Source organism: Corvus moneduloides, chromosome 30 (genome assembly GCF_009650955.1).
Source record: "Corvus moneduloides isolate bCorMon1 chromosome 30, bCorMon1.pri, whole genome shotgun sequence".
NCBI classification, from domain to species: domain Eukaryota; kingdom Metazoa; phylum Chordata; class Aves; order Passeriformes; family Corvidae; genus Corvus; species Corvus moneduloides.
The window spans coordinates 2,608,649-2,630,244 of record NC_045505.1 but is presented as its reverse complement, the minus strand read 5'-3'; the positions used below and the strand labels follow the sequence as shown (position 1 = coordinate 2,630,244).

General features: G+C 48.1%; 2 protein-coding genes across 5 annotated transcripts in view; both read right to left on the bottom strand.

Moving 5' to 3' along the window:
• Nucleotides 1-316: 316 nt before the first annotated feature.
• On the bottom strand, nt 317-12,998 carry ATF1 (activating transcription factor 1). The gene is made up of 8 exons (XM_032094187.1): nt 12,841-12,998; nt 8,434-8,547; nt 7,085-7,213; nt 5,689-5,789; nt 5,257-5,387; nt 4,402-4,581; nt 4,158-4,317; nt 317-3,238 (listed from the first exon to the last, which is right to left on the bottom strand). Exons 2-8 carry the CDS (start codon nt 8,542-8,544, stop codon nt 3,094-3,096), a joined length of 957 nt encoding a protein of 318 aa, XP_031950078.1. The 5' UTR covers nt 8,545-8,547; nt 12,841-12,998; the 3' UTR covers nt 317-3,093.
• Nucleotides 12,999-14,291: 1,293 nt separating this feature from the next.
• DIP2B (disco interacting protein 2 homolog B) overlaps nt 14,292-21,596 on the bottom strand; it is a 62,400-nt gene continuing 55,095 nt past the window's right edge. For all 4 annotated transcript variants that reach the window (XM_032093838.1, XM_032093839.1, XM_032093841.1 and 1 more), the window contains 7 exons: nt 21,083-21,253; nt 20,540-20,601; nt 20,360-20,417; nt 19,770-19,844; nt 19,028-19,205; nt 18,199-18,322; nt 14,292-17,762 (listed from right to left, as the gene is read on the bottom strand). In XM_032093838.1, coding sequence (XP_031949729.1) covers nt 17,510-17,762; nt 18,199-18,322; nt 19,028-19,205; nt 19,770-19,844; nt 20,360-20,417; nt 20,540-20,601; nt 21,083-21,253 — 921 coding nt within the window. In that variant the 3' untranslated portion in view covers nt 14,292-17,509. The remainder of the gene's footprint in view (nt 17,763-18,198; nt 18,323-19,027; nt 19,206-19,769; nt 19,845-20,359; nt 20,418-20,539; nt 20,602-21,082; nt 21,254-21,596) is intronic.

The window sequence follows — 21,596 nt, the reverse complement described above, 5'->3', positions numbered from 1 at the left end:
CAGATGCTCCCTCTGCCGGGTAAAAACCAGCAGAGCACGCAAAGGTTTTAATTAACCATTTAATTAACCAAACCTTAAGTGTGGCTCAGCTTATTGAAAACTAAGAAGGTAAAAAAACCCTGCAAGAAGGTAAAAGCTGTTCTGCACTCATGATTTTTAGCACTGGCAGGTGTATACAGGTACCGTTTCATCCACTAAAATCGACTATTATTTATTCCTGGCTGTCATATGACCCGATCCCACACAGGCATTCACACCTGGTCAGCACCACTGCAGCTCTACCTTCATTAAAAATAAATAGGGACCATCAGAATGATAATATTTTAGCGACTTTATTTACCAAGATCAAAATTTGCAACCATTAATTGATTCAACAAATATTTACAATTCATGGAAAGCACGGACTGTTTGGAACCAACCAGCAGAACAGCATCAGCTGCTGCATCTCTTACCCTCAGGAATGAGATTTTACTCTTTAAAATTGAGATTTTAAAGTAAATCCAAACTAAGAACTTCATGATCAGTGCTTAAAGAGCAAACTTGTGTAACTGTTTAATATTCCCATGATGGAAAATCAGCTGTTCTTTCCAACACACTATTTTAAGAGTATAAAAATTGACTCTTGGTGTGTCTGGCAGGACAGGTGCTTCCCTTGCTGGATACAAGAAGAATTGGCCACCAGGTTTTTACAGTCTTAACACTTGATAGATTTGTTTATTATTATTCCATATTACAAAAGAAAAAAAGAGAACACAGTGAGGATCAGCTACCACAGAGTTCCCAAGGTAGTTCAGAACTGTAGGTCAAACCCTCTCACACATGCCAGGTGACACACTGAGAGGAGAGAAAGGTCCAGTTCTCTGAGGTGCATGTTCCAGGCACATTCCAGGCTGTTCAATTTTCCTGAAATTCCACCAAAGAAACAGGAAACACTGACACCTCTCCAGGAGCAGCTCCCTCAGTTTAGGACTTTCCCAACCTTATTTCTAATGTGTCACAAAGCTTTTTTCTGACATGATGGCAACCAGGAGTCACACTCCAGCCTGGCCTAAAGGAAACGCATTGGGACTCATGTCCACAACAATCAGAGACTTAGGAACTTCAGGGACAAAATATCCTTTTCTAGCCCACTAACCAGGAGATTGTGGAATGCAGATTCCTCATGGCAAAGAGCTCTGCTTGCTACAAGTCCATTAATTCCCAAAGGAGTAAAATCAAAAATACTGACTGACCATGGGATAAGCATTACACATCCAGGGAGGGAGCACAGCTTGGAATTCCATCCAGATCTGAGCTAGCACGACACACACGGAGCTCTAACACCTCGGAACAGCACAGTCCATGGAGTAATTCCCGCTGACAGAACTGGAAGCAGGATTCAATCCCAGCTATGGAAATGGTTTATTACTCATGCAAGAAGCACTGCAGTCACCTACAGCACCTGCCCAAGACCACGGCCTGACCACCTGGATCACATCTTGCCCAGGACCGTGTCCTCACCAGTACCATGTCCTGCCCACAGCCAGGCAGCTCTGGGCATCTCCAAGAATGGAGATTCCCCAGGCAAAGGAGTCCTGATCATGTCAAACTTGTGATTTTCACCTGAAACAAATTAAAATTGTACAAACTGGACTCTCTGACACAATGAGATCTCATGTGCAGATATTGTCAACTGTGGGGAGTAAAAAGCCCTAATTTCTTTTTTTTCCCCCCAATACTCTTTAGGATCCATTTTTTCTGCAAGTTGCCTACAGACATACAAAATTAATTCAAGTATCTCCTACACCAAAGAGGATCTCATTTGACTTTGTACTATCCATAAAAATATATCCTTGAAAATCTGGTTCACAAAATATTTCATTTGGTTACTAAAATGAAAGATATAAACTGTCAAAATACGTATAGAAACTCAATTTCAGGTTTTGTAAAGATCACAATTTAGCTACAAAATATAGCAACCATCTCCCCGTTTGCAATATAGTATTTGCGTACAAAGACACCGTTACTTTGCAAAATAGCTCCTACCTTACAAAATTAGGCTGGAAATTGTAATTTTGCACTACTTCCAGCAATAAACCAGAGATTAGAACCTCATAACCCTTTGGTATAGATCTTCCATTTTTTACTACATCATTTTTCTTCTATTTGGTTTCATGTTCCAAAGGCCAGGAGAATCCCCGGCCAGGACAAGCACTGAGTGTTTAATTGTAGATATGATCAGCACACAATTAAATTTTCAATGATTGATGTTTCTCATGCCCAGAACTAAGAACAAACTCTTGCGAAATTAAAAACTTTCAGAAGTTTAATCTCAGAAATTCTTCAGAACTTTTGTCACCAGTCCTCGTCCCTCACACTGTGCTTTAAAATCACTGATGTGTTGAATTCTCTAAGAAAATCAACACAATTTTCTGTGCCTCAGACATTTCCAGGACCAGGCCTCTCACTGCCTTCTGCAGATCCTTCCCCAATCTGATAAACACGGCAAACATGGAAAAAAATCATCCCAACTTTTTAAATTGTCATCTGAGAAAGAGTAAAAACATAATTTATACCTCAAGCAAAGTATCAGCTTTTTTTATCATCTGCACCTGTAAATACCAACTTACAGGTTAAAATAAAAATATTTACAGACAAATAACTGAAGGAAAAAGGCTTGAAAAAGAGTAAGAAATCAAAACATACACTGGTTATAAATGTTACTAACAACGTCAGCTATGGCAAGGATTCCGTTTCATCCATGTTTTCTTTGTAACCAAATTTTGCCTCCCTTATTAGAGGTATTCATAGGAATTTTCAAAGAAACTCTCATCACCTGCCTCGCCACACGTGACTGTCCTTCCGCTGTAGCTGCAATCTTGAATTTATCAGTTTCCAGTTGTGCCAGCAGGAATTTTGGTGAGGTTTTCTTGTTTCCTGTTTGTACTTTGTCACCAACACGTTGTAAAGAAAATCTATAGAGTCTTTGAGCTGTGAAATCTAGGTAGAAAAGTTTCATTTTTGACCTTTCATCTAGTTAAAAAAATTCAGTATAAAAAAAAAAAAATCTCCTCTGATATTTCACCAGTCCCCAAAGGTTTTTACCTTCTCTTCTTACACACTTTTATGACAGTAAAGATCTTTCAAAGTTTTTAGCTCTTCAATTAGAGTTTTGTTCTGATTTTCCAGGACTGCCACTCGATTTTCCAAACATTTCACATACTCCTTCTTCTTCCTACGGCATTCCCGGGCAGCTTCTCTGCAACAGACAAGCAGAGTTCTTTATTTTAGAGGTGAGATCTATTTTCTGAACGTCACAATACTGACCAATACCAGAGAGCTGGAACTGCAGTGAGGAACAAAACCAAGCCAAAACTGCCCGAGGAGAGCAGGAAATGCAGCAGGATCTGCTAACACACATGGCAGCCAATCTGCAGGGGAAACCCAATGTTGGCTTCTCCACACTGTGAGACTCAAGGGAGCATGTCTGGGTCATGATTTCCTGTGTTTGGGTCACAATCTCCCACAAGCCCAGGCGTGCTCACGTGGGGAAGGAGCACCAAGGCCAAGTGGCCAAGGGCACCTGGGCTGTACCAGCCACGGTGTGGCACAGGACCAGGGCAGGGATTGCCCCCCTGTGCTGGGCACTGTTGAGGCCCCTCCAGTTCTGGACCCTCACTGCAAGAGAAATATGGGCGGGCGGGAGCGTATCCAGAGCAGGGAATGGAGCTCGGGAAGGGGCTGGAGCAGCAAAAGGGGCTGGAGAACTCCTGAGGGAGCTGGGAAAGGGGCTCAGGCTGGAGCAAAGGAGGCTCCGGGGGGACCTTGTGGCTCTGCACAAGTCCCTGACAGGAGGGGGCAGCCGGGGGGGTCGGGCTCTGCTGCCAGGGAACAGGGCCAGGAGGAGAGGGAACGGCCTCAGGCTGGGCCAGGGCAGGCTCAGGGTGGACATCAGCGGGAATTTCCCCATGGAAAGGGAGCTCAGGCATTGGCAGGGGCTGCGCAGGGAGGTTTGGAGTGCCCATCCCTGGAGGTGTCACTCAGTGCTGGACTGGACGTGGCACCCAGGGCTCTGGTGGAGATCTGTCACGGGTTGGACTTTACGATCCTGGAAGTCTTTTCCACGATCTCAGCACATTAAACTCACCAAGCCGAGCAGCTCAGGTGCACTCACGTACCTGTTCTTCATCAGCCTGATCTCTCGTTTCAGCTGTGGATCATCCGTCTTGCTCGTCTGTGACGTCAGAGTGACAGGGGACGTCATCACCACGGTCTGGGGCAGGGAGGAGGTGGTGGGCGTGGTGCGGATCTGGTACGTCTGCATGTCTCCAGAGGCAGCTGGGGGACACCAAACGGGGCAGCGTTAGCAGGTGACACTCGCGGTGACAGGGGTGTGTAAGCAGGTCCCCAGGGGGTACTCACTCTGCACCACCACCTGGTTGCTGGGCACCAGGATCTGCTGCCCATCCGAGGTCTGGGCGTACTGCAGGATGGTGGTCCCGGGCTGGGAGCTGCTGGCGTTGGCCATGGTCAGTGTCTGAAGCCCCTGCACCCCGTCCGGCCCCGGCCCCGCCAGCTGCAGCCCGTTGGCTGCGATGGCAACTGTGAGGGAAGGCACATGGACAAGGGGATCTGTAGCTGTACAGTACAAAATACAGGTAAATCACAGCATCCTGGAGTGGGCTGGGTTGGGCGGGACCTTAAAGACCCTCCAGCCCCACCCCCTGCCATGGGCAGGGACACCTTTCACACCCCCAGGCTGCTCCAAGCCCCAGTGTCCAACCTGACCTTGGACATGTCCAGGGGATCCAGGGGCAGCCACAGCTGCTCTGGGCACCCTGTGCCAGGGCCTCCCCACCCTCACGGGATGGAGAGGAGCCGGTGTGAAGCACCACCAACACCAAGTAGTAACATCAAAGGAACAAATCCTAATTTTTTTACCTCTCTGATACCACAGGAGCCTTTAAGAGTGGCCCACTATATATATATATATATATATATATATATATATATATAGGTGTCTTCACTGACATTTTGGGTTAAATCCAGCAAAGAACTGCTGTGTGCTTCATACCAACACCCTTAAACATCTTAATGTGCAAAAATTAAAATTACAAAGCACTGAGTTTATCTGAAGTTGGTGGATACCAGTTACTTCTATGTACTAACTTTACTGACTACTAGATAATAACCAACTTTTGTCCTTCATCTTTCTCAAATATTTAACAAAATCTGTATTTTGAGGCAAAAACTGTGATGATGTTTTGGGTAACATACTGTACTGTCCAGTGCTTGTCTGGTAGATGGGTGTGGGAACAGACATGGAGGTGACAGTGGAGACTCCAGGACTTTCCTCATCTCCTTTTCTATCCCGTGTGTCTTCAGAGGAAAGATCTTTCAAAATTTTTCTGTGAAAAAAGGAGTTTGACATTTGACTACACTCCTCACTTCAGTAAAATGATACAACTGAGTAAAATTACAGCTGGTGAACATTTTGCCCTGTACAAAATCCTACTGAGGCAAATTTCCAGTAAGTGGAGTCAAAGTTTCCTCACAGCAACGATGGCTCAGGATGTTCATACATGAACGGATTCACTGCGTGTTTCAAGGCAAAGGAAACAACCTGGAGGGCAGCAGAATATTGAAGAGCATGGGAAGAGGCTGTTGTTTTGGTTTCAAATAAAAACACCAAGTGCATCACACCCGTACCGGTAGGAGGGACGACGAGCCAAGATGCCTCGAGCCTTCTGTGAGGAGCCAATGCTGTCTGAGGAGTCCTGAGAATCCTCACTCTCAGATAAGGAAGATACCTGGTGAGAAAGGGAACAGGAACACCAGTGATGTATAAGACACACTGAAAGCACCTGAAATCTTTTATGTAGGAGAGGAGCAGTGGGGGTTGTTGCTGAGAATGTAAAAGTCCAATGAAAATAGTATTTAAGGCAGAAGTATATCAGGGAGTAAATATGCAAAGTACTATCTACAAATTTCTTTATTCCACTGTGTGCTCATCCAGTTCAAAGTGTTATTTTGTCTCTGATGCTCCTTATTAGCAAACAAAACATTTATTTGTTCTTATCTGTGTGCCTGTAACAGAGTCCAGAGGAATGCACAGAGCTCTGGGAAAAGCCTCTCACTGAAGTGCAGAGACAGAGCAGCCTATGATCAGCAGGGAAAAACCTGCTCGTGTACTTTTTTTTGTACTTTTTTTCCCCCCAACAAGGCCACAATGTTCATAAATTACAGAAAAGGAATGAAACCAGTCAGTGAGGACTGTGCAACCGGGGGAAGGAAAAGGCAAGAGACAACAGAGACACGAGCACCAACAAGCAGCCAATGCAGATGCTTGGCTGCTTTCAGCAGTGACACGTTCTCCTCTCCCTGCTCTGATCTTACAGCAGGGACAGCTGACAATCCCTCCCAGGTTTGCTTCTCATGGCTTATCAGTTTAGCGTGGTATGAGGAGAGGAGTGTGGGACAAGGATCAGGGACTAATTCCTGGGTTTTAGGGCAGCTCCTCCCTCGCCTGGCTGCTAGGGCAGTGGTTTCCCAGTGGAACTCCAGGTCCCCAAGGGCTCTGCAGCAGGGACTGAGTGGAGCAGGAACAGACTCACTGGAACTCCCTGGGTACCTCTCAGAAGGGACTCCTCTTACAAAAATCACATGGCAAGTGAGTACGAGACACTTGGGAGTTACAGCATGAGAGAGCACCCAGCAGCTCATTCGCCTTCATGCAGCTCCACCTTTCCCAAACACTCATTTTTATACTGAATTATTCTGTTATTCCCCACTCCCCTGCTTTGGGTGTCAGATCCCACCTGACTGTCTGCCAAGGCACCAACTACAGAGCTGTGGGTTGGAGTTTTTAATAAAGGGAGGCAACATCAAATGGTTTCATGTCGACTCCAAAGGTGACTTCCCACAAGGAATAATTTCAAGCCCAAATGTGGGATGTTGTGTCCCACAGGACTGTCCTTGGATTGCTCACTGTCTCTTACAGCAGGGCACAAAGGCAGCCGAGTCAGAGAAGCCTCTGTGCATCTTTTCACATCTTCTCACCTACATAACTGCAGATTTGGGGTATTTAAAGCCATTCTGGAGTTACCTGCACGGTTTGCACCTGAGGGGAGTGGATCACAGAGGAGGACTGAGCTGTCTGAATGACTCCCTGGACCTGGACTTGCTCTCCAGGAAGCTGAACGACTGTGAGGGGAGCAGAACCTCTGAGAGACATCTGCAACAGACCAAAAACCATCAGTGAAACCTTTGTGCCACAGGACTCAGGAAGTGCAACACGTGTAGGAAAACTGGTGGACAACCAGCATTAGCAACTTATTTTAATTCTAATGAAGTCACAAAAGTACCTTTAAAGATGCAAATTTTTGAGACATTATTTGCATATGAAAAAGGCTGAAACAGTTTGTTATTTCCTTTGGTTAGAGAAAAATCAAATGTGGCATTATGTCACATAATCAAATATGTGATATTATGTAATATATTAAAAACACAAAAATGCTTCAACTTCCTAGAGGGTTTGTAGTTTTGATGTTGAACTCGCGTGAGTCTTTGCACTTTAATCAATTTATATTGTTCACATTTCCATATATTCACAAACCAAAAATAATTCAAGTTATACATGTAGATGGTAAGTAAATAACCACTTTCCTCATCAAATTTCTTCGCTACTTTTGTTCATCTGAAATACATGAGAAGATGAAGGGATCATTAAAATACACAGAGCTGAACTTCCATTTAATGCTACTTTTGTATCATAACTCGCAATATTAAGGGACAATTAGAACTTTATATAAAAACAGATCAGGAAACCAGCCTGGAAAGAAACCCTAGGAGACCTGCTGATATTCTCTCCTATATCTAAATTCTGCATCAAAATCCCAATTGCCTCCACAGGATAAACAGTGGAAGAGCTGCAAAACATTGCTTTTTCCCAGGAAAAGCCTTCTGGAAGGATTCACTCTTTCACCAGTTCTAAAGGATTCAGGTAAAAGCTCTGACAGGGATGCTACCTTAGAGGAAGAATCCCAAATTTTCAATTTCATATGGTTTATTATATTAAATACGTTCATGTTGGGCTAAAATCCAAGTGTTTCCATGGTGCTGAGTACCCAGGATTGCTGCTACTACGAAAGGAGCTGGAAGTGCTTTTTCTAAGGAAAAAATGAAACCAGGCCCTCATTTTACTCCTGAGCAGCTCCTGTGGTTGACTAACCCCAAATCTGGGCTGCACTTCTGCATTGTACAAAGAGAAAAATCAGCTTTTTAACACTTTTTAATTAACTTTATGTCATCCACCATCAAACAAACACATTTTTCTTAGCCTCTTTCTGTTTTTTCTTCTCCGTGTGCTTCTAAGAATGGATCTATAGTTTGCAGCACATAAAAATGGGCTCCGAACTCCCTGAAATGTTTGCTGAGATCCAGCCCAGGCTTTACCTGTTGAGCAATATGAGAGAGCTGAGCTGCCTGGAGGGTTGTACCTTGTACGGCTGAGGGCTGGGACGTAACAGAGCTGCTGCTGCTGCCCTTGTGCACCTCTTCCATCATCAGCTACGAGAAAACCAGTTAAATCCAGTTAGTAATGAATTTGGACAGCAGACAGATGCCCAGTTCCACCAGTGTTTTATAACCTCAGTGCCTGATTATTTTGGTCTCATTTGGACACGTTTAACGAGCTCTTTGCCCTCCAATGTCGCCATTATTAAGGCACAGCCCAGATTTTGTCACTTCCTATCAACACCCTGAGTCCTCCTGTGCCTCCTCAAGGGGACACGTGGGGAGGGACACGGGGAGACCTTGCCCTGCTCATCCCTGTGGCTTTGGGCAGGTGAAGCCCCACACCTGGGGTCACCTCCCGAGGCCTGGGAACAACAGGAGCCCCAGCTGGGAACAGGAACAGGTTTGGTCTGTGCTGTAAAGGACATACAGAATCACGGAATGGTGATTCCACCCCCTGCTATGGGGCAGGGACACCTCCCCTGCCCCAGGTTGCTCCAAGCCCTGTCCAACCTGGCCTTGGACACTCCTATGGATCCAGGGGCAGCCCCAGCTGCTCCGGGCACCCTGTGCCAGGGCCTCACCATCCTATTATAATCCCCTTAATATCCAATTCCTAATATCCCATCTAAGCCTGCTCTCTTGCAGTTTGAAAGAAGATCCAGGAAGAAAACCAAGATTCTTTATACTAAAGAATATCTTTCTCTAAGTAAGATAACTTCCAAAAATATTTTAGCCAAGCCACCAGCCAAACCTATTTTAAACTATCTGAAGGTGTATAAAAACAAACCAGGGACGGAAATCAAAGTGAAGAGAACACAGTTTTGAATTTTAAGCCCTGCCAGAGTCACTCTGTCTTGATGTAATGCAGTCAGCAACACTTCTCTCATGTCTAAGATTTTATATTTAACTGTTCAACGTCTTGCCAGCATCCCCCCTCGGATTCTGGGGGATTCAGGGATGCACAAATGCAGGTTTCAGCTGGGGGGAGTGGGCGGACCAGCCTGGAGCATTAAAAGCTGATGGGTGAGTGTTAAACATTTTGTCACAGAAGGTTTGAAAGTGTTGAAAGGACAGTTGCTATGAGACTGGAAATTACATTTCTTTCTGTGGAAATGTGAGTCATTGATTTTTCCCTGCTGAGCCGAACCACAGCACGCAGCCCAATGAACTGGGGAAGAGTCAACCAAGAGCAGAGTCCTGCTCCTGCACCCTCACTGCTCTGAGGGGTCCCACTGCAGGACTCCCCAAATAAGTCACTAAATCAGGGCTTTGTAGGGAGAAACTGCTGGCTGGGTGATACAAGAAATCATGATTGATGGAGCAGCTCTGCTGTGAGGAAAGGCTGAGGGAATTGGGATTGTTCAGCCTGGAGAAGAGAAGCTTCAGGGTAACCTAATCCAGTACCTGAAGGAGCTGCAGGAAAGATGGAGAGAGACCTTTTACACAGGCCTGGAGTGCCAGGACAAGGGGCAATGGCTTCAAACTGCCAGAGGGCAGGGATGGATGGGATACTGGGAAGGAATTCCTCCCTGGGAGCGTGGGGAGGCCCTGGCACAGGGTGCCCAGAGCAGCTGTGGCTGCCCCTGGATCCCTGGAAGTGTCCAAGGCCAGGCTGGACGAGGCTTGGAGCAGCCTGGGACAGTGGGAGGTGTCCCTGCCATGGCAGGGGGTTGGAATGAGATGGTTTTTAAGGTCTCTTCCAACCCAAACCAATCCATGATTCCGTGTGTCCTTTACAGCACAGACCAAACCTTCTCCAGCAAATGATGCAGCTTCCCAACATCCTCCTGGCTGCAAACATCAACCACTTCAAGATTATGAGCAGAATTAATGACAAACGTGCAGTGGACACAACTTTGTCTGTCCTCAAACGCAGTTTTAGCTTCTGTAAAGGAAAATCGACATTTTGCACCCTGCAACGTGTCCCGGGTAACCAGGGCCCCTCAAACCGAAATCCAGGCAGCAGCAAAAATGACAATAAATTTCCAGTGCTACAGAAACCCCCGTTCATTTCTGTACTGCTAAACCACAGCCTGCCCTCCCCGCTCTCTGCCTTACTGTCCCGTGAAAGACTCAAAATACCCTGCAAGAAACAGTGAAACCAATAAAACCACCCAAAATAAACACCCCAGGGACAGGGCACAGAGGGTTTTGCTGATCTTTCTCTGATTGGTGTGAAGTTTTGCTTGCAGGAATAAAAGATAAAGTATTTTCCATTAGAAATATGAGGTTTGAGTTTAATTCATCTCTGCTTGCTCTGGAATATTTAATCATTCATCCAACATCAATCAATAAAAAGATTTAGCAAGGATTGCAACAAGACAGAAATTCCTCCCGAACCTCACACCCTCTGGGGATGTGAGTGTCACACAAGACTCACATGCCTTTAACTTTACTTAGCTGGAAATCCAGGAATTTCCCCCTGGAATGGCCTCCTGTGAGCACCCGAGACAGAGACTGGCATCTACCTGTCTGAAGAGAGAAGTTCTAAGGAAAAACCTCAACCTGCAGGTCTCAAGATCTGACAAGAGGGACCACAAAGGGTAATAATACCTGAGCACATCACCCCCTGAGTAAAACTGCTCCAACAGCTGAATTTAATTTATTTAGCTGAAAGCAGGTGCTCTGTTTGGGGTGAAAGAAGAATTTTGCTGTCACAGACCACTGACAGGAGGAGCAATGCTCAAGGCTTTATTGTCCAGAGAAGGATTATTGTCCCAATCTGTACAAACACCACTTTTTTATAACCAGACAGGTGAGGGTGACGATTTTCACAGTAAACCTCCATGCAGCTCCACCTCAAAAGTCATTTAACGGAAAGGATTTTGCAACAGCAGCTCATGAAATTTGCTTTAAGGACCCCTCTAAAATTCTGGGCATCATCTCCCTCCAGCCAAGGAAACTCACCCCCACTTCCTGAGCCTCAAGCCCACCTTCCTTTCAAACATAAACAGGAATGTCCCAGTTCATCAGGGCACGCTTCATTTCTCACCCCAAAGCTCACAGACACCCTCCAAATGCCACGGGCCTCAGCGTGCATGAACCACCACGCAAACCCACCAGAAACACCTGACATGCCCAAGGAGCATTAATTAAAAAAGAAAACCCATTCCCAAAACTTCACTAATTCCCTGATTCTTTAAATTCCCTAAAATGCTACAGAGAGCACCAGAGGAAGAAACCGAGTTCTGTTTTGCCCTTTCAAACTGAGTAGAGGAAGGGTCTGAATGATGCTTCATCACTGAAATATTGTAAGAGCCGAGTGATTATATTTTTTATAAAGTCAGAAATCAAGGAATATTGGACACAGGATTTTATTCTCAAATAGTGACAGGAGTCAAATTCTGACATTTACAAATTGTACAAAGGGATTTCAAAATATTTTCTTAAATGATACCTAAGTAATCTGGGGGACTTTTGTGTCCTCAAAATCAGCTATTTTAAGCAGTGAAAACATTATTTACCTTATTTTGCAATTAAGACACTTGGAGAAAATTTGTTCACCCAGAAAACTGACAGAACTCCACTCCCTCCCCGCCCAGAAATCAGTAAAAGACAGAGCAAAAGGCAACACATCCCACCAGATGTGCCAGAAAGCAAGTGAGCAGTCTCGAGTCAACTTGCCCAGTCACCGCTCCAGATTCCATTCCACAAACACACAAAGTTATTCCTTAAAACTCCAGGAGCACTTTCCTCATAGGTTTTCTCTCACTTCCCCCCCCCCCCCCCCCCCCCCCCCGCCCAGCACCAGCCTGTACAGGAACATCCCCTGACAGGAGCTTCAGAAATAAACGCTGCAGCCTGAAAATGTCAATATTCTATCCGCACCTGGGATCTGATGGTTGTGAGAGAAAAATAGCCCAGAGATCATTTATATCCCGCTGCCCTGGATCCACCCGATCCTCACTGAACACTGGAAGCCAATGCTCAGACACGGGTCTGGGGCAAAATTCATACAAGACAGGTAGCGACGCCCATTAACGGCAGTTTAGTTAGCGATAAAGCTGAGTTTGTCACCGGGCTGGGCTCGGGGACGCAGCCACCGCTGGCCGGGACCGGCTGGAGCCTCGTCACCCCCAGACCACCTTTCCCCCCAGCCCCGGGGCGAGCGGGCCCAGACGGAGCGGGCGCGGGCCCGGCAGCAGCCCCAGGCCGCAGGGCAGCGCCTCAGGCCCGCCTGCGGTGCGAACTCCCCGCGGTTTCCGCAGCGGCCGCCGGGCCGAGGCCGCGGCCTGTGCCCGTCCCCTCACGGCCCACGGGGGCGGAGGGGGGGGAAGCGGCGGTGGGGGAAGGAGTGGCGGGCGGGCCGAGGGGGACGGGGCGGCCTCCCCAGCCCGCGCTTACCTCAGAGCCCCGCAGGGCCGCACGTGGGGAGCGCCGGAGCCGCCGCCGGGTCCCGGCCCCGGTCCCGGCCCGGTTCCGCCTCAGGGAAGCGGCGCCGGCGGGGGGGGCGGGTCGCGACCATAGAGTGCGCGCCCAGGGGCCCCCGCCATAGAGCCCCAGCGGCGCGGAGCGCGCGGGCGCCGGGCTAGAGCGGCCGCCTGGAGCCGGCCCCGCCCGGCCGCACCACCGAGAGGAGGCGGCAGAGCGCCGCTGCCGGGCACGGCGCGGGAACAGCGCCGCCGGCGGCGGGAGCGGCGCAGCGCGGGCGCGAATCCGCGCTCTGGGGTGGGGATCGCGATCGCCGTCGGGAAAATCACGGTATTCCCGATATTCCCGATATTCCAGGCCCCTGCGCGGGGAATTGCGCGCCCAACCTGGGCGAAGGGCAGCGCGGCCCGGTTTTACCCCGCGAACCCCTGCAGCTGCCGCTCCCGCGCGGTGATCCCGGAACAGCGGGAACGGCGAGCGGGACGGGGGCGAGCGGGGCTGGCACGGGGCAGGGCTGCGGCCGCGATTCCTCGCGGGTGTGCGGACGGGAGGGACTGAGGGGTTTTAAGGAAGCGGCAGGTAACGGGGTTTGGCCCCTTTCGGGATTGTTCCACAGCAGATTTTAGGATCACAGTTTTTGGGATCCAGTCAGCGACCCCCTTCATGGGACAGTTCCTCAGCCATCACTGGGGATCACAGGAAATTCAGGATTCCCTGAAAAGCACAAACTGCGGCCAAGAGGGTTTTTACAGGAAACCCTCTTTAGGAAGAGGGTTTTTACAGGATCCCAGAATTCCTGAGTTTGGAAAATCCCTCCAAGGCCGTCGAGTGCAACCTGTGACTGATCCCCAGCAACCTCGCTAGCCAGCCCAGAGCGCTGAGTGCCACCTCCAGCCCTTCCTTGGGCACCTCCAGGGATGGGCACTCTAAACCTCCCTGGGCAGCCCCTGCCAAGGCCTGAGCTCCCTTTCCATGGGGAAATTCCCGCTGATGTCCACCCTGAGCCTCCCCTGGCCCAGCCTGAGGCCGTTCCCTCTCTCCTGTCCCTGTTCCCTGCCAGCAGAGCCCGACCCCCCCGGCTGCCCCCTCCTGTCAGGGACTTGTGCAGAGCCACAAGGTCCCCCCGGAGCCTCCTTTGCTCCAGGCTGAGCCCCTTCCCAGCTCCCTCAGGAGTTCTCCAGCCCCTTTTGCTGCTCCAGCCCCTTCTTCAGCTCCACTCCCTGCTCTGATCCCCAGAAGCTCAGATTCCCAAAGCTACAGGTACAGGACACTGCCCAGCCTAGCTCCTTCACACCCTCAGAGCTCCAACACTTCTCGATACAACTGACAAAACATAAGATACTTACAAGTTCGCCCCTTGCCCAGGATCAATTTTAACCCGCATTTCCTTCCTTAAAAATAAAATTCCTTCATGGAAACAGCGCTGGAAGGACTAAATAAGCAACCAGGCATCAATATTTATTAACACAAGACAAAGGAAACACAATCAATGCGTTAATGGGACACTGTCCAGCCAGGTGTTAAATTTAAAAATGTAACTAAGCTAATTTTAAATAAATAAAACCTTTATACATAATTACAGAATGCCAGAGTCTGGATTGGACAATGGGAAAGAGGTTGACAGAAATAAAAGGAAAAAAGATGCATCTAGGGCTAAAATTGATCTGGTTTTTATAACCTTATTTTAGGACAGTTAGTAGGACGCAGCGGAATTGATTTAAACCAGAAATGAAGTGCAAATTCTAACAAAACTGGACAAAACTGTCCTGTTCCCACAGCGTTTGCTCAGGGAAGATTCAGAAACAGTGAGACACACAAAATACTTTAGTCCAGTGGGAAGAACTCCCAGTTTTTCAGTTTCACTGCAGTTAAGTTGGAACCCGAGGGGTGAGAGAAGGGAATAATGTGCCCTGTGCAACCCCAGCAGCTGCAGAGTCAAACCAGGGAAGAGGCTGTTTCTTTGGGAAAAGCACCCAGCCCTGCCCACTTGCCAGTGTCTGGAGTGAAGGATCTTGCTTTGTTCCCAAAAAAATACGGAAAGATCATCCCCAGCTACAGAGGAAGGAATGGAAGGAGTGGAATGACCTGTGGAAGGCTCACGGCAAGTCCTGAGCAGAGCTGGAGGTGGAATTTGGGGATTCCAGGGTCGCAGCTCCCTCCTTCCTCCTCTCCAGCACTGTGCCAAAACATGGACAAAGCATTCAGGGAAGGCAAACCAGCTTCTCCTTGTCCCTGGAACGTTCTCTCATTCCATGGGCACGGCTGTATCCTGCAGTTCTCCAGCACAGAGAAATGGAATGTGCTGGAAGATCTGGAGCACACAGGAAACTTGCAAGATAAAACCTCAAACCATAGGAAGCTATCAGTACCTATCCAAACAAAAAATAAGGAAAAAAAAAATCAGTCAATCCAGTCCCATTCAAAAATGCCATTTCAGGAATTCCATCTGCCATGTTTGATGGAATTCATACACACATTGTTTTATTTGTGAAAAATCATGAATAAAAATAAAAGAATCCAGGAATTGGACTTAAAATCCACTTCAGCGGACAAAAAATGTTTGCTGAAACAATTTATCTAAAGCTTTGAGTAAAGAAAAAGGTTCAAGGCCACCACAGTTTTCCCTGGAAAGGTCACACTGGAGGGAAGCTGCTTGGCCAGGCCTGGGCTGTGCAGGAAACACAAAAAACGGTGACAAAGAACATGGAATAACAGGAATTTTCTGGCTGAAAAGGGAGAACAACCCTTGTGCACTTTACACCCAAAATAAGCTGCAGGACCAACTGTTTTAGTCACAGTTTCACCTGCCACTGTCCCCACTTTGTGTTCAATTTGTTAAAACTAAATATATTGAAGATTTTGTGCATATTCTGCAGCGTTGGCTGATACTGTGGAAAACACAGAAAAGGTTCCAAAATGTGCCCCCGAAACCCGAAGTGTTTGCAAACACGTTAAGTCCAGACCTGCTACAAAACTTCCAGTTCCTATTCCCCCACCAAATATTTCTCAAAAATATCATTTGAAACTTCTTATCTGAGCTTTAAAGCTCCTGTTTTGTGGGGTTTGCTCGTGGATCCACTGGATTCTGCTCCAGTTAACTGCCACAGGATCTTCCAAGTCCAAACCATAAACCTTTTAAAAACTGCCTAAAAACTTTGCGTGAGGTAATCTGGAACATCTGAAAAGTTTATTTACACTGTATACCACATCTGACTCAAAAAAACCCCTGTTGCAGGATCTGGTAGCAGCTCCCAAGGCTTCCAAAATCATATATTAGCACCCAAAGAAGTATAATTGTTGTTAGAGGATGAAGAATTAAAAAAAAAAAAAAAAAAAAAAAAAGGTAATTTTGAGTCAAAGCTCAACCACCAGCTCTCCCCCAGCCCGTATGGAACTGCTTCCCAGCAGGAAGAGCTTGTACCTGCTGCTTTAAGGCTTCTCTTTCTTCCCATTCCCTAAGGTTGGAGCCGACACAGGATGTGGAAGGCTGGGATAGCAATGCTCACACCGTTATTTAACAAGGTGTTTGCCAGAATTAGTCTCCTCCTGTAGAAGAAAAATCGCGTCCGGCTTGAACCTGGAATTCTCCTGTTCTTTCAGGGAATGCTCTGAGGAAATCTGGGCTGTTTTCTCCCACTGAAGCCTATTTACAGCAGTTCTTGCTCTGTCTACAGCGAGCTGAAGGAGTCCTGGCTGAATGGCACAAGCAGGGAATTCACCTGTGTGTCAGCCTGAGGAATGTCTTTCCTTTCCACACCTGGTGCCACAGGATGAGGCAGAGGCTGTCCCTCAGTTCCTTTTGGGACTTGCACTGCCATTTCTACCCAATTCCATGCTGGATTCAGCCTCTTGGAGAAAGATGTGCCTTAAAACCAAAGGGTTCTACACGCTTCTGGCCAAAATGAAGATACAAATGAAATCAGAAGCCTGGGGAAGGTGGGAGCATCTCACATTGTGTCTAAGCCAATGCCAGGATGCTGAGGACCACAAAAGTCACCTGTCCTCAAAAACATCAACCTTCAGCTGTCCTCACTAGCCAAGTTAATTTTCTATCTAAGTGAATTATGTATAATAATATTTACATATTTAAAATATAGGCAAAATTATTTTTAAATTCCAGAAATCTCTATATGAATAAGCAACTCTGATTCTGTAAGTTATTGATTTGGTCATGGCACAATTGTCAATAAGTTGTGTGATCCCGTGGTATGAACAGCTCCAGATGCAAAGGAGATCATGGAGTAGGGAACTGCAGAACTCTGATGACCCTTTTCTTAATAGTTTATTATCTTAACTAAATAAACCCTCCCCTTATAGAATCCTAACCCAGGATTAGATAAAAATACAAATATGTACAACGGGTGAAAAAGTAACACTACTGTAAAGGCCTTGGGGATTTCGTAGCTCACACACTTTCCCACTTTGCAGTTCTCTAAAGCTCATGGTTCAGTAAACGGTTACAAACGTTTGCTGTTGCTTCCCACATTTCCTTCGCCCCACTGGGACCGAAACCCCCAGGACAGGAGGGAGGGAGGGAGGGAATGTGGCAGCAACCTCAAACTTTAGATCAAGTATTAGTAATTTTCACCAGCTTCACTTCCATAACCACCCTCATCACTCCGTGGTGCTGCAGTTCTGCCTGTCACATGTTGTAGGCCACATAAATGGGGTCCAGCTGATCCGCCAGGAAACTGTCCCGGAGGTGCATCCGTTGTTTCTCGCCTCGGGAATTGATGGGAATAACTCCAGGATCCACTACCACCACCACACCCACAATCAAGTAATGTTCCTCCAGGACCACGTTGGTAACCAGAGGAACCAAATCCAGAGCCTCCTGCTCACAGCCACACAGCTCCACCACCACCACCAGCAGGTTGGTCCAGGTGAACACGGCACTGAAACGACAAAGGAAAATCAACACAAAACCCAATTATTGCCACGAAGATCCAAAGTTTCCAGTTCTTTATCCTTAGACGGAGGTTCCCACCTGCTCTGGGCTGCATTTCCAACCTAACTCCAACATGACTTGGTCCTGATGTGACAAAAATCAGACCTATCTCAGCACTACCTGTGTGACACAGGAACCCAACTCAGAAATGGCTCTTTGCACCCCGAAGAAGGAAATCATCATTTCTGTGTTGAACTAAGGCTTGTGAGAAAACACCGAGTCTGTTCTCATCTGCAGATGGGAAATCGCATGCATGACTGGCTGATGGCAACACAAAACCCCCTGAATTTCCCTATTCTTTTTCAGATAAAACCCTGCATCTTTGCCTAAACTGCTACACTTCAGCTGGGCTAGGATGACTCCGCTCCTCAGGACTGTTTTACCATTCAGCAATGCTCCTGTGGGTTCGGGACACCGAGGTCTCGATGTCGATGGGGTGGTACCGCAGCCCCCGCAGCTCCAAAGTCTCATCCAGTGCTCCCACAACGTACAGGGCATCGTGGCGCTCTGGGGAGAGAGGAGAGGAGCTGTAATAAATGGAATTTCGATAAAACAAATCGTCTTTTGTATAAGCGAAAGAATCCCAGAATGGTTTGCATTGGAAGGGACCTTAGAGAGCATCCATTCCATTCCACCCCTGCCAGGGCAGGGACACCTCCCACTATCCCAGGCTGCTCCAAGCCCCAATGTCCAGCCTGGCCTTGGGCACTGCCAGGGATCCAGGGGCAGCCACAGCTGCTCTGGGCACCCTGTGCCAGGGCCTCCCCACCCTCCCAGGGAGGAATTCCCTCCCAATATCCCATCCATCCCTGCCCTCTGGCAGTTTGAAGCCATTGCCCCTTGTCCTGGCACTCCAGGCCTGTGTAAAAGGTCTCTCTCCATCTTTCCTGCAGCTCCTTCAGGCACTGGATGGCCACAATTAGATCCCCCAAAGCTTCTCTTCTCCAGCCTGGAGGCAGCTCTGCAGGTGGGGTCTCACCTGAGCAGGACAGAGGGGCCTCAGCCCAGGCTCGGGGGGTTCCTGGGGCACGTCCAGCTCTCTCCCACCAGCCCCTAAAACCCTTCTCCCCAGGGCTGCTCCCTCTGCTCATCCCCAGCCTGGATCAACACTGGGGGCTGCCATAACCCAGGTGCTGCCCTTGGTTAAAGCAGGTGAGATGCCCACGGGAATGCCCAGGCTGCCCGGGGCCCTGCAGGTGTGTCCAGCCCCACCTCCGCTGGCCGCCGTGAGCTCCGTGCGCCGCACGAAGCCCAGGTACCCCGTGCGAGCCCAGAGCGTCTGCGCCGCGTCCCCGAAGCTCAGGCGGGTGTTGAAGTGATCGGCCTGAAGGGTCTCGTTGTCGTAGATGGTGTAGTAGCCACTGGCTGTGTGGGGACTGTTCACCCAAATCTGTGTAGGGAGGGCGAAAGGGTCAGATCCCGACACTGCCCACCCCGAGCATCTGCCCGGTAGTGACGTGGGGTGGGTAAAGGAACTGTAATGAGAAGCTTCTGGTTTTATCTGTGATTTTTCAGATCAAGAAAACGGTCTTCATTCAGCTCAAACTTGCAAATATCCTGCAGAAGCTTAAAAATGCATCTTGAGATCTGCTCTTGCAGTAACTGCAACTGAGGATTCACTGAGTAAATAAACTGTGGATTTTTAACACAAATTTATCCAGAATTGCATAATAATCCATCAATACAGATCAATATACTGGTGTGTAATCAAGATAAGGAAAGCCAAATGTAAATGATACTATTTGGGAGCCAGTTTGCAAGACTTAGGGTGGAACAAGCTTCTCTTCAAGTGGGTTTTCTTTAAACTTGACAGTGAAATAACACCCAAATTCTGAATGCTCCAGCAATAATTCATTTTTAAAAGGCCTGTATCACAGCTCCAAACTGCCCCCCAGAAGAGAAAAGCCCAAGGAGCAGCAGGAAAAGGTCCCCAAGGAGCAAAACCTGCACTTACCTCCCCAAGGTGAGAATCTCCCAGAGGCCCTTTTGTCTCCGGATTGACAATGACCACTTTGACTCCAGGCAGAATCTAAAGAGCACAAGAAGGAATGTGCAATCCCTGTTGGGTTATCTTCAGCACAAAAAAACCACACAGGCTGTTCATTCAGGGCAGGATTTCACCCATGGACACCACAAACAGGGATAAAACAGGCCAGGACGGGTACAGCAAGGCTCCAGGGCCACACAGGTAAGATATTCTGGGCCTGTACGCATTATTAGACCTTGATTTTGAAGAATTCAGTTAAAAAACTACTGGGAAACCTCTTTCTGTTAAGCCATGAGGGAGTAGGAGCTACAGTGAATCCCAAACACAGGCTGATCTCAAGGACACCAGAGCCCACTCTTCTGATAGGGTTCATTTACTGCAAATGGGACCAAATTGTCCCAATAGTTCCAGCAAAACACCCTCCTAAATCAACGGGTGATTCCTTATAAATCAAACTGTGCAGAGGGACCGTGTAACCAATTGCCACCCCCTCCCATGCCACAGGACTGTCCTTCCCAGCTGCAGCACAAGGGCTGGGGGGAGAGACATGGAATTACCTTCCCAGACTCGGAAAGCAGCAGGCTCTGTGGAGCTCCTCGTTCCACCAGACGGACTCTGAAGGTGAAGAAAATGTTGTCAGGGAAAAAAGAGCAGAAGTCTCCGGAGCGGTGTGAAAACTCAGCACCACCACAGGATTTTATGTAGTTAATAAATTGGTTTAAGTGAACTTACAGTACCTGTCATGTCTCAAGGATTTCAGGTCTACATACACCGTGGTGGGATCAGGCCCAGATGTTCCCTGGGGAGTTAATATTTAAAAACCAGTGATGTATTTAGAGCAGTCAGGGTAACTTCTGCCTGAGCCCAGAAACATTTCCAGGGGTTTCTTGCAGCAGAGCTCCTATTCATATTCCCCGACCTTTGCAGCTGCACTAAGGGAAGCCCTTCAGTAAGCAGGTGACTTTCTGGAACACCTCTGTGGGAAGGAGCCTTGGGGAGGCGGGAGACACCCCAAGCCCTCTCAGCCACCAGCCTGGAGCAACCAGGCGCTGTTTATGTGGAAATAAACAGCTCTAATTCATGTTTCACTTGTTTTGAGCATCTGTGAAATGATTTGGCAGCCGAAAATGAGAGAAGCTGCTTAAATCTTGTGCCAGCTGCTTTCTACAGGGCAGATGTTGGGCTTCAGAAGCCTGTGCAGATGGGGAGTGTGGAATACAACCAAGCCTGGAGTCTGGAGTCGGGTGCCAGTGACAACAAAGGGCCCTGGGAAGCCGTACCTGTAAACAGATGGCCACGTTGACCCGTGAGCCAAAGGTGGTGCTCACGGCTCGGGACGACAGCCCGATGTCCTTGAAGAGTTTGGAGAAGGAATGAGTGAGGGAAACCCGCGGCCGCTCCTCTGCCACCACCACGCAGGTCCGCACACAGGACAGGTTAATGCCTCGGGCCTGCACACAACACACGAGGCAAAGGGCTGGAGGTGTTCATCTGCCCCTCTCAAGACGTGACATTTGCTTCTTAGCCCTTGAAATTACCCAGGAAATGCAGGACAAACCCAGCCCTTGTGTTCCAAGTTACCTTCCCTTTTCTGGTTCTCTTTGTAAATTGTGTCTGACCAGAGCCTGGAAACGCAGCCAGAGCAAGACATGCACTGACAGTGCTCCAAAACAAGACGTGCACTGACCCTCCCCTGCCCCAGCTCTCAGCAGAGCTGCGCAGCCGAGGTGACACCTCTGAGTCACTGCTTATACAGATGGAAACCAAACCCAGGGAGAGTAAAGTCATCCACTG

Excerpts from the sequence above, each read along its gene's own strand:
- ATF1 (XM_032094187.1), bottom strand. The coding sequence starts at position 8,544 with ATGATGGAAGAGGTGCACAAGGGCAGCAGCAGCAGCTCTGTTACGTCC. Across the intron at positions 5,790-7,084 it reads CTCAGGTGCAAACCGTGCAG|GTATCTTCCTTATCTGAGAG; the intron begins GTAACTCCAGAA and ends CTTTCTCACCAG. Across the intron at positions 4,318-4,401 it reads CAACCAGGTGGTGGTGCAGA|CTGCCTCTGGAGACATGCAG; the intron begins GTGAGTACCCCC and ends GGTGTCCCCCAG.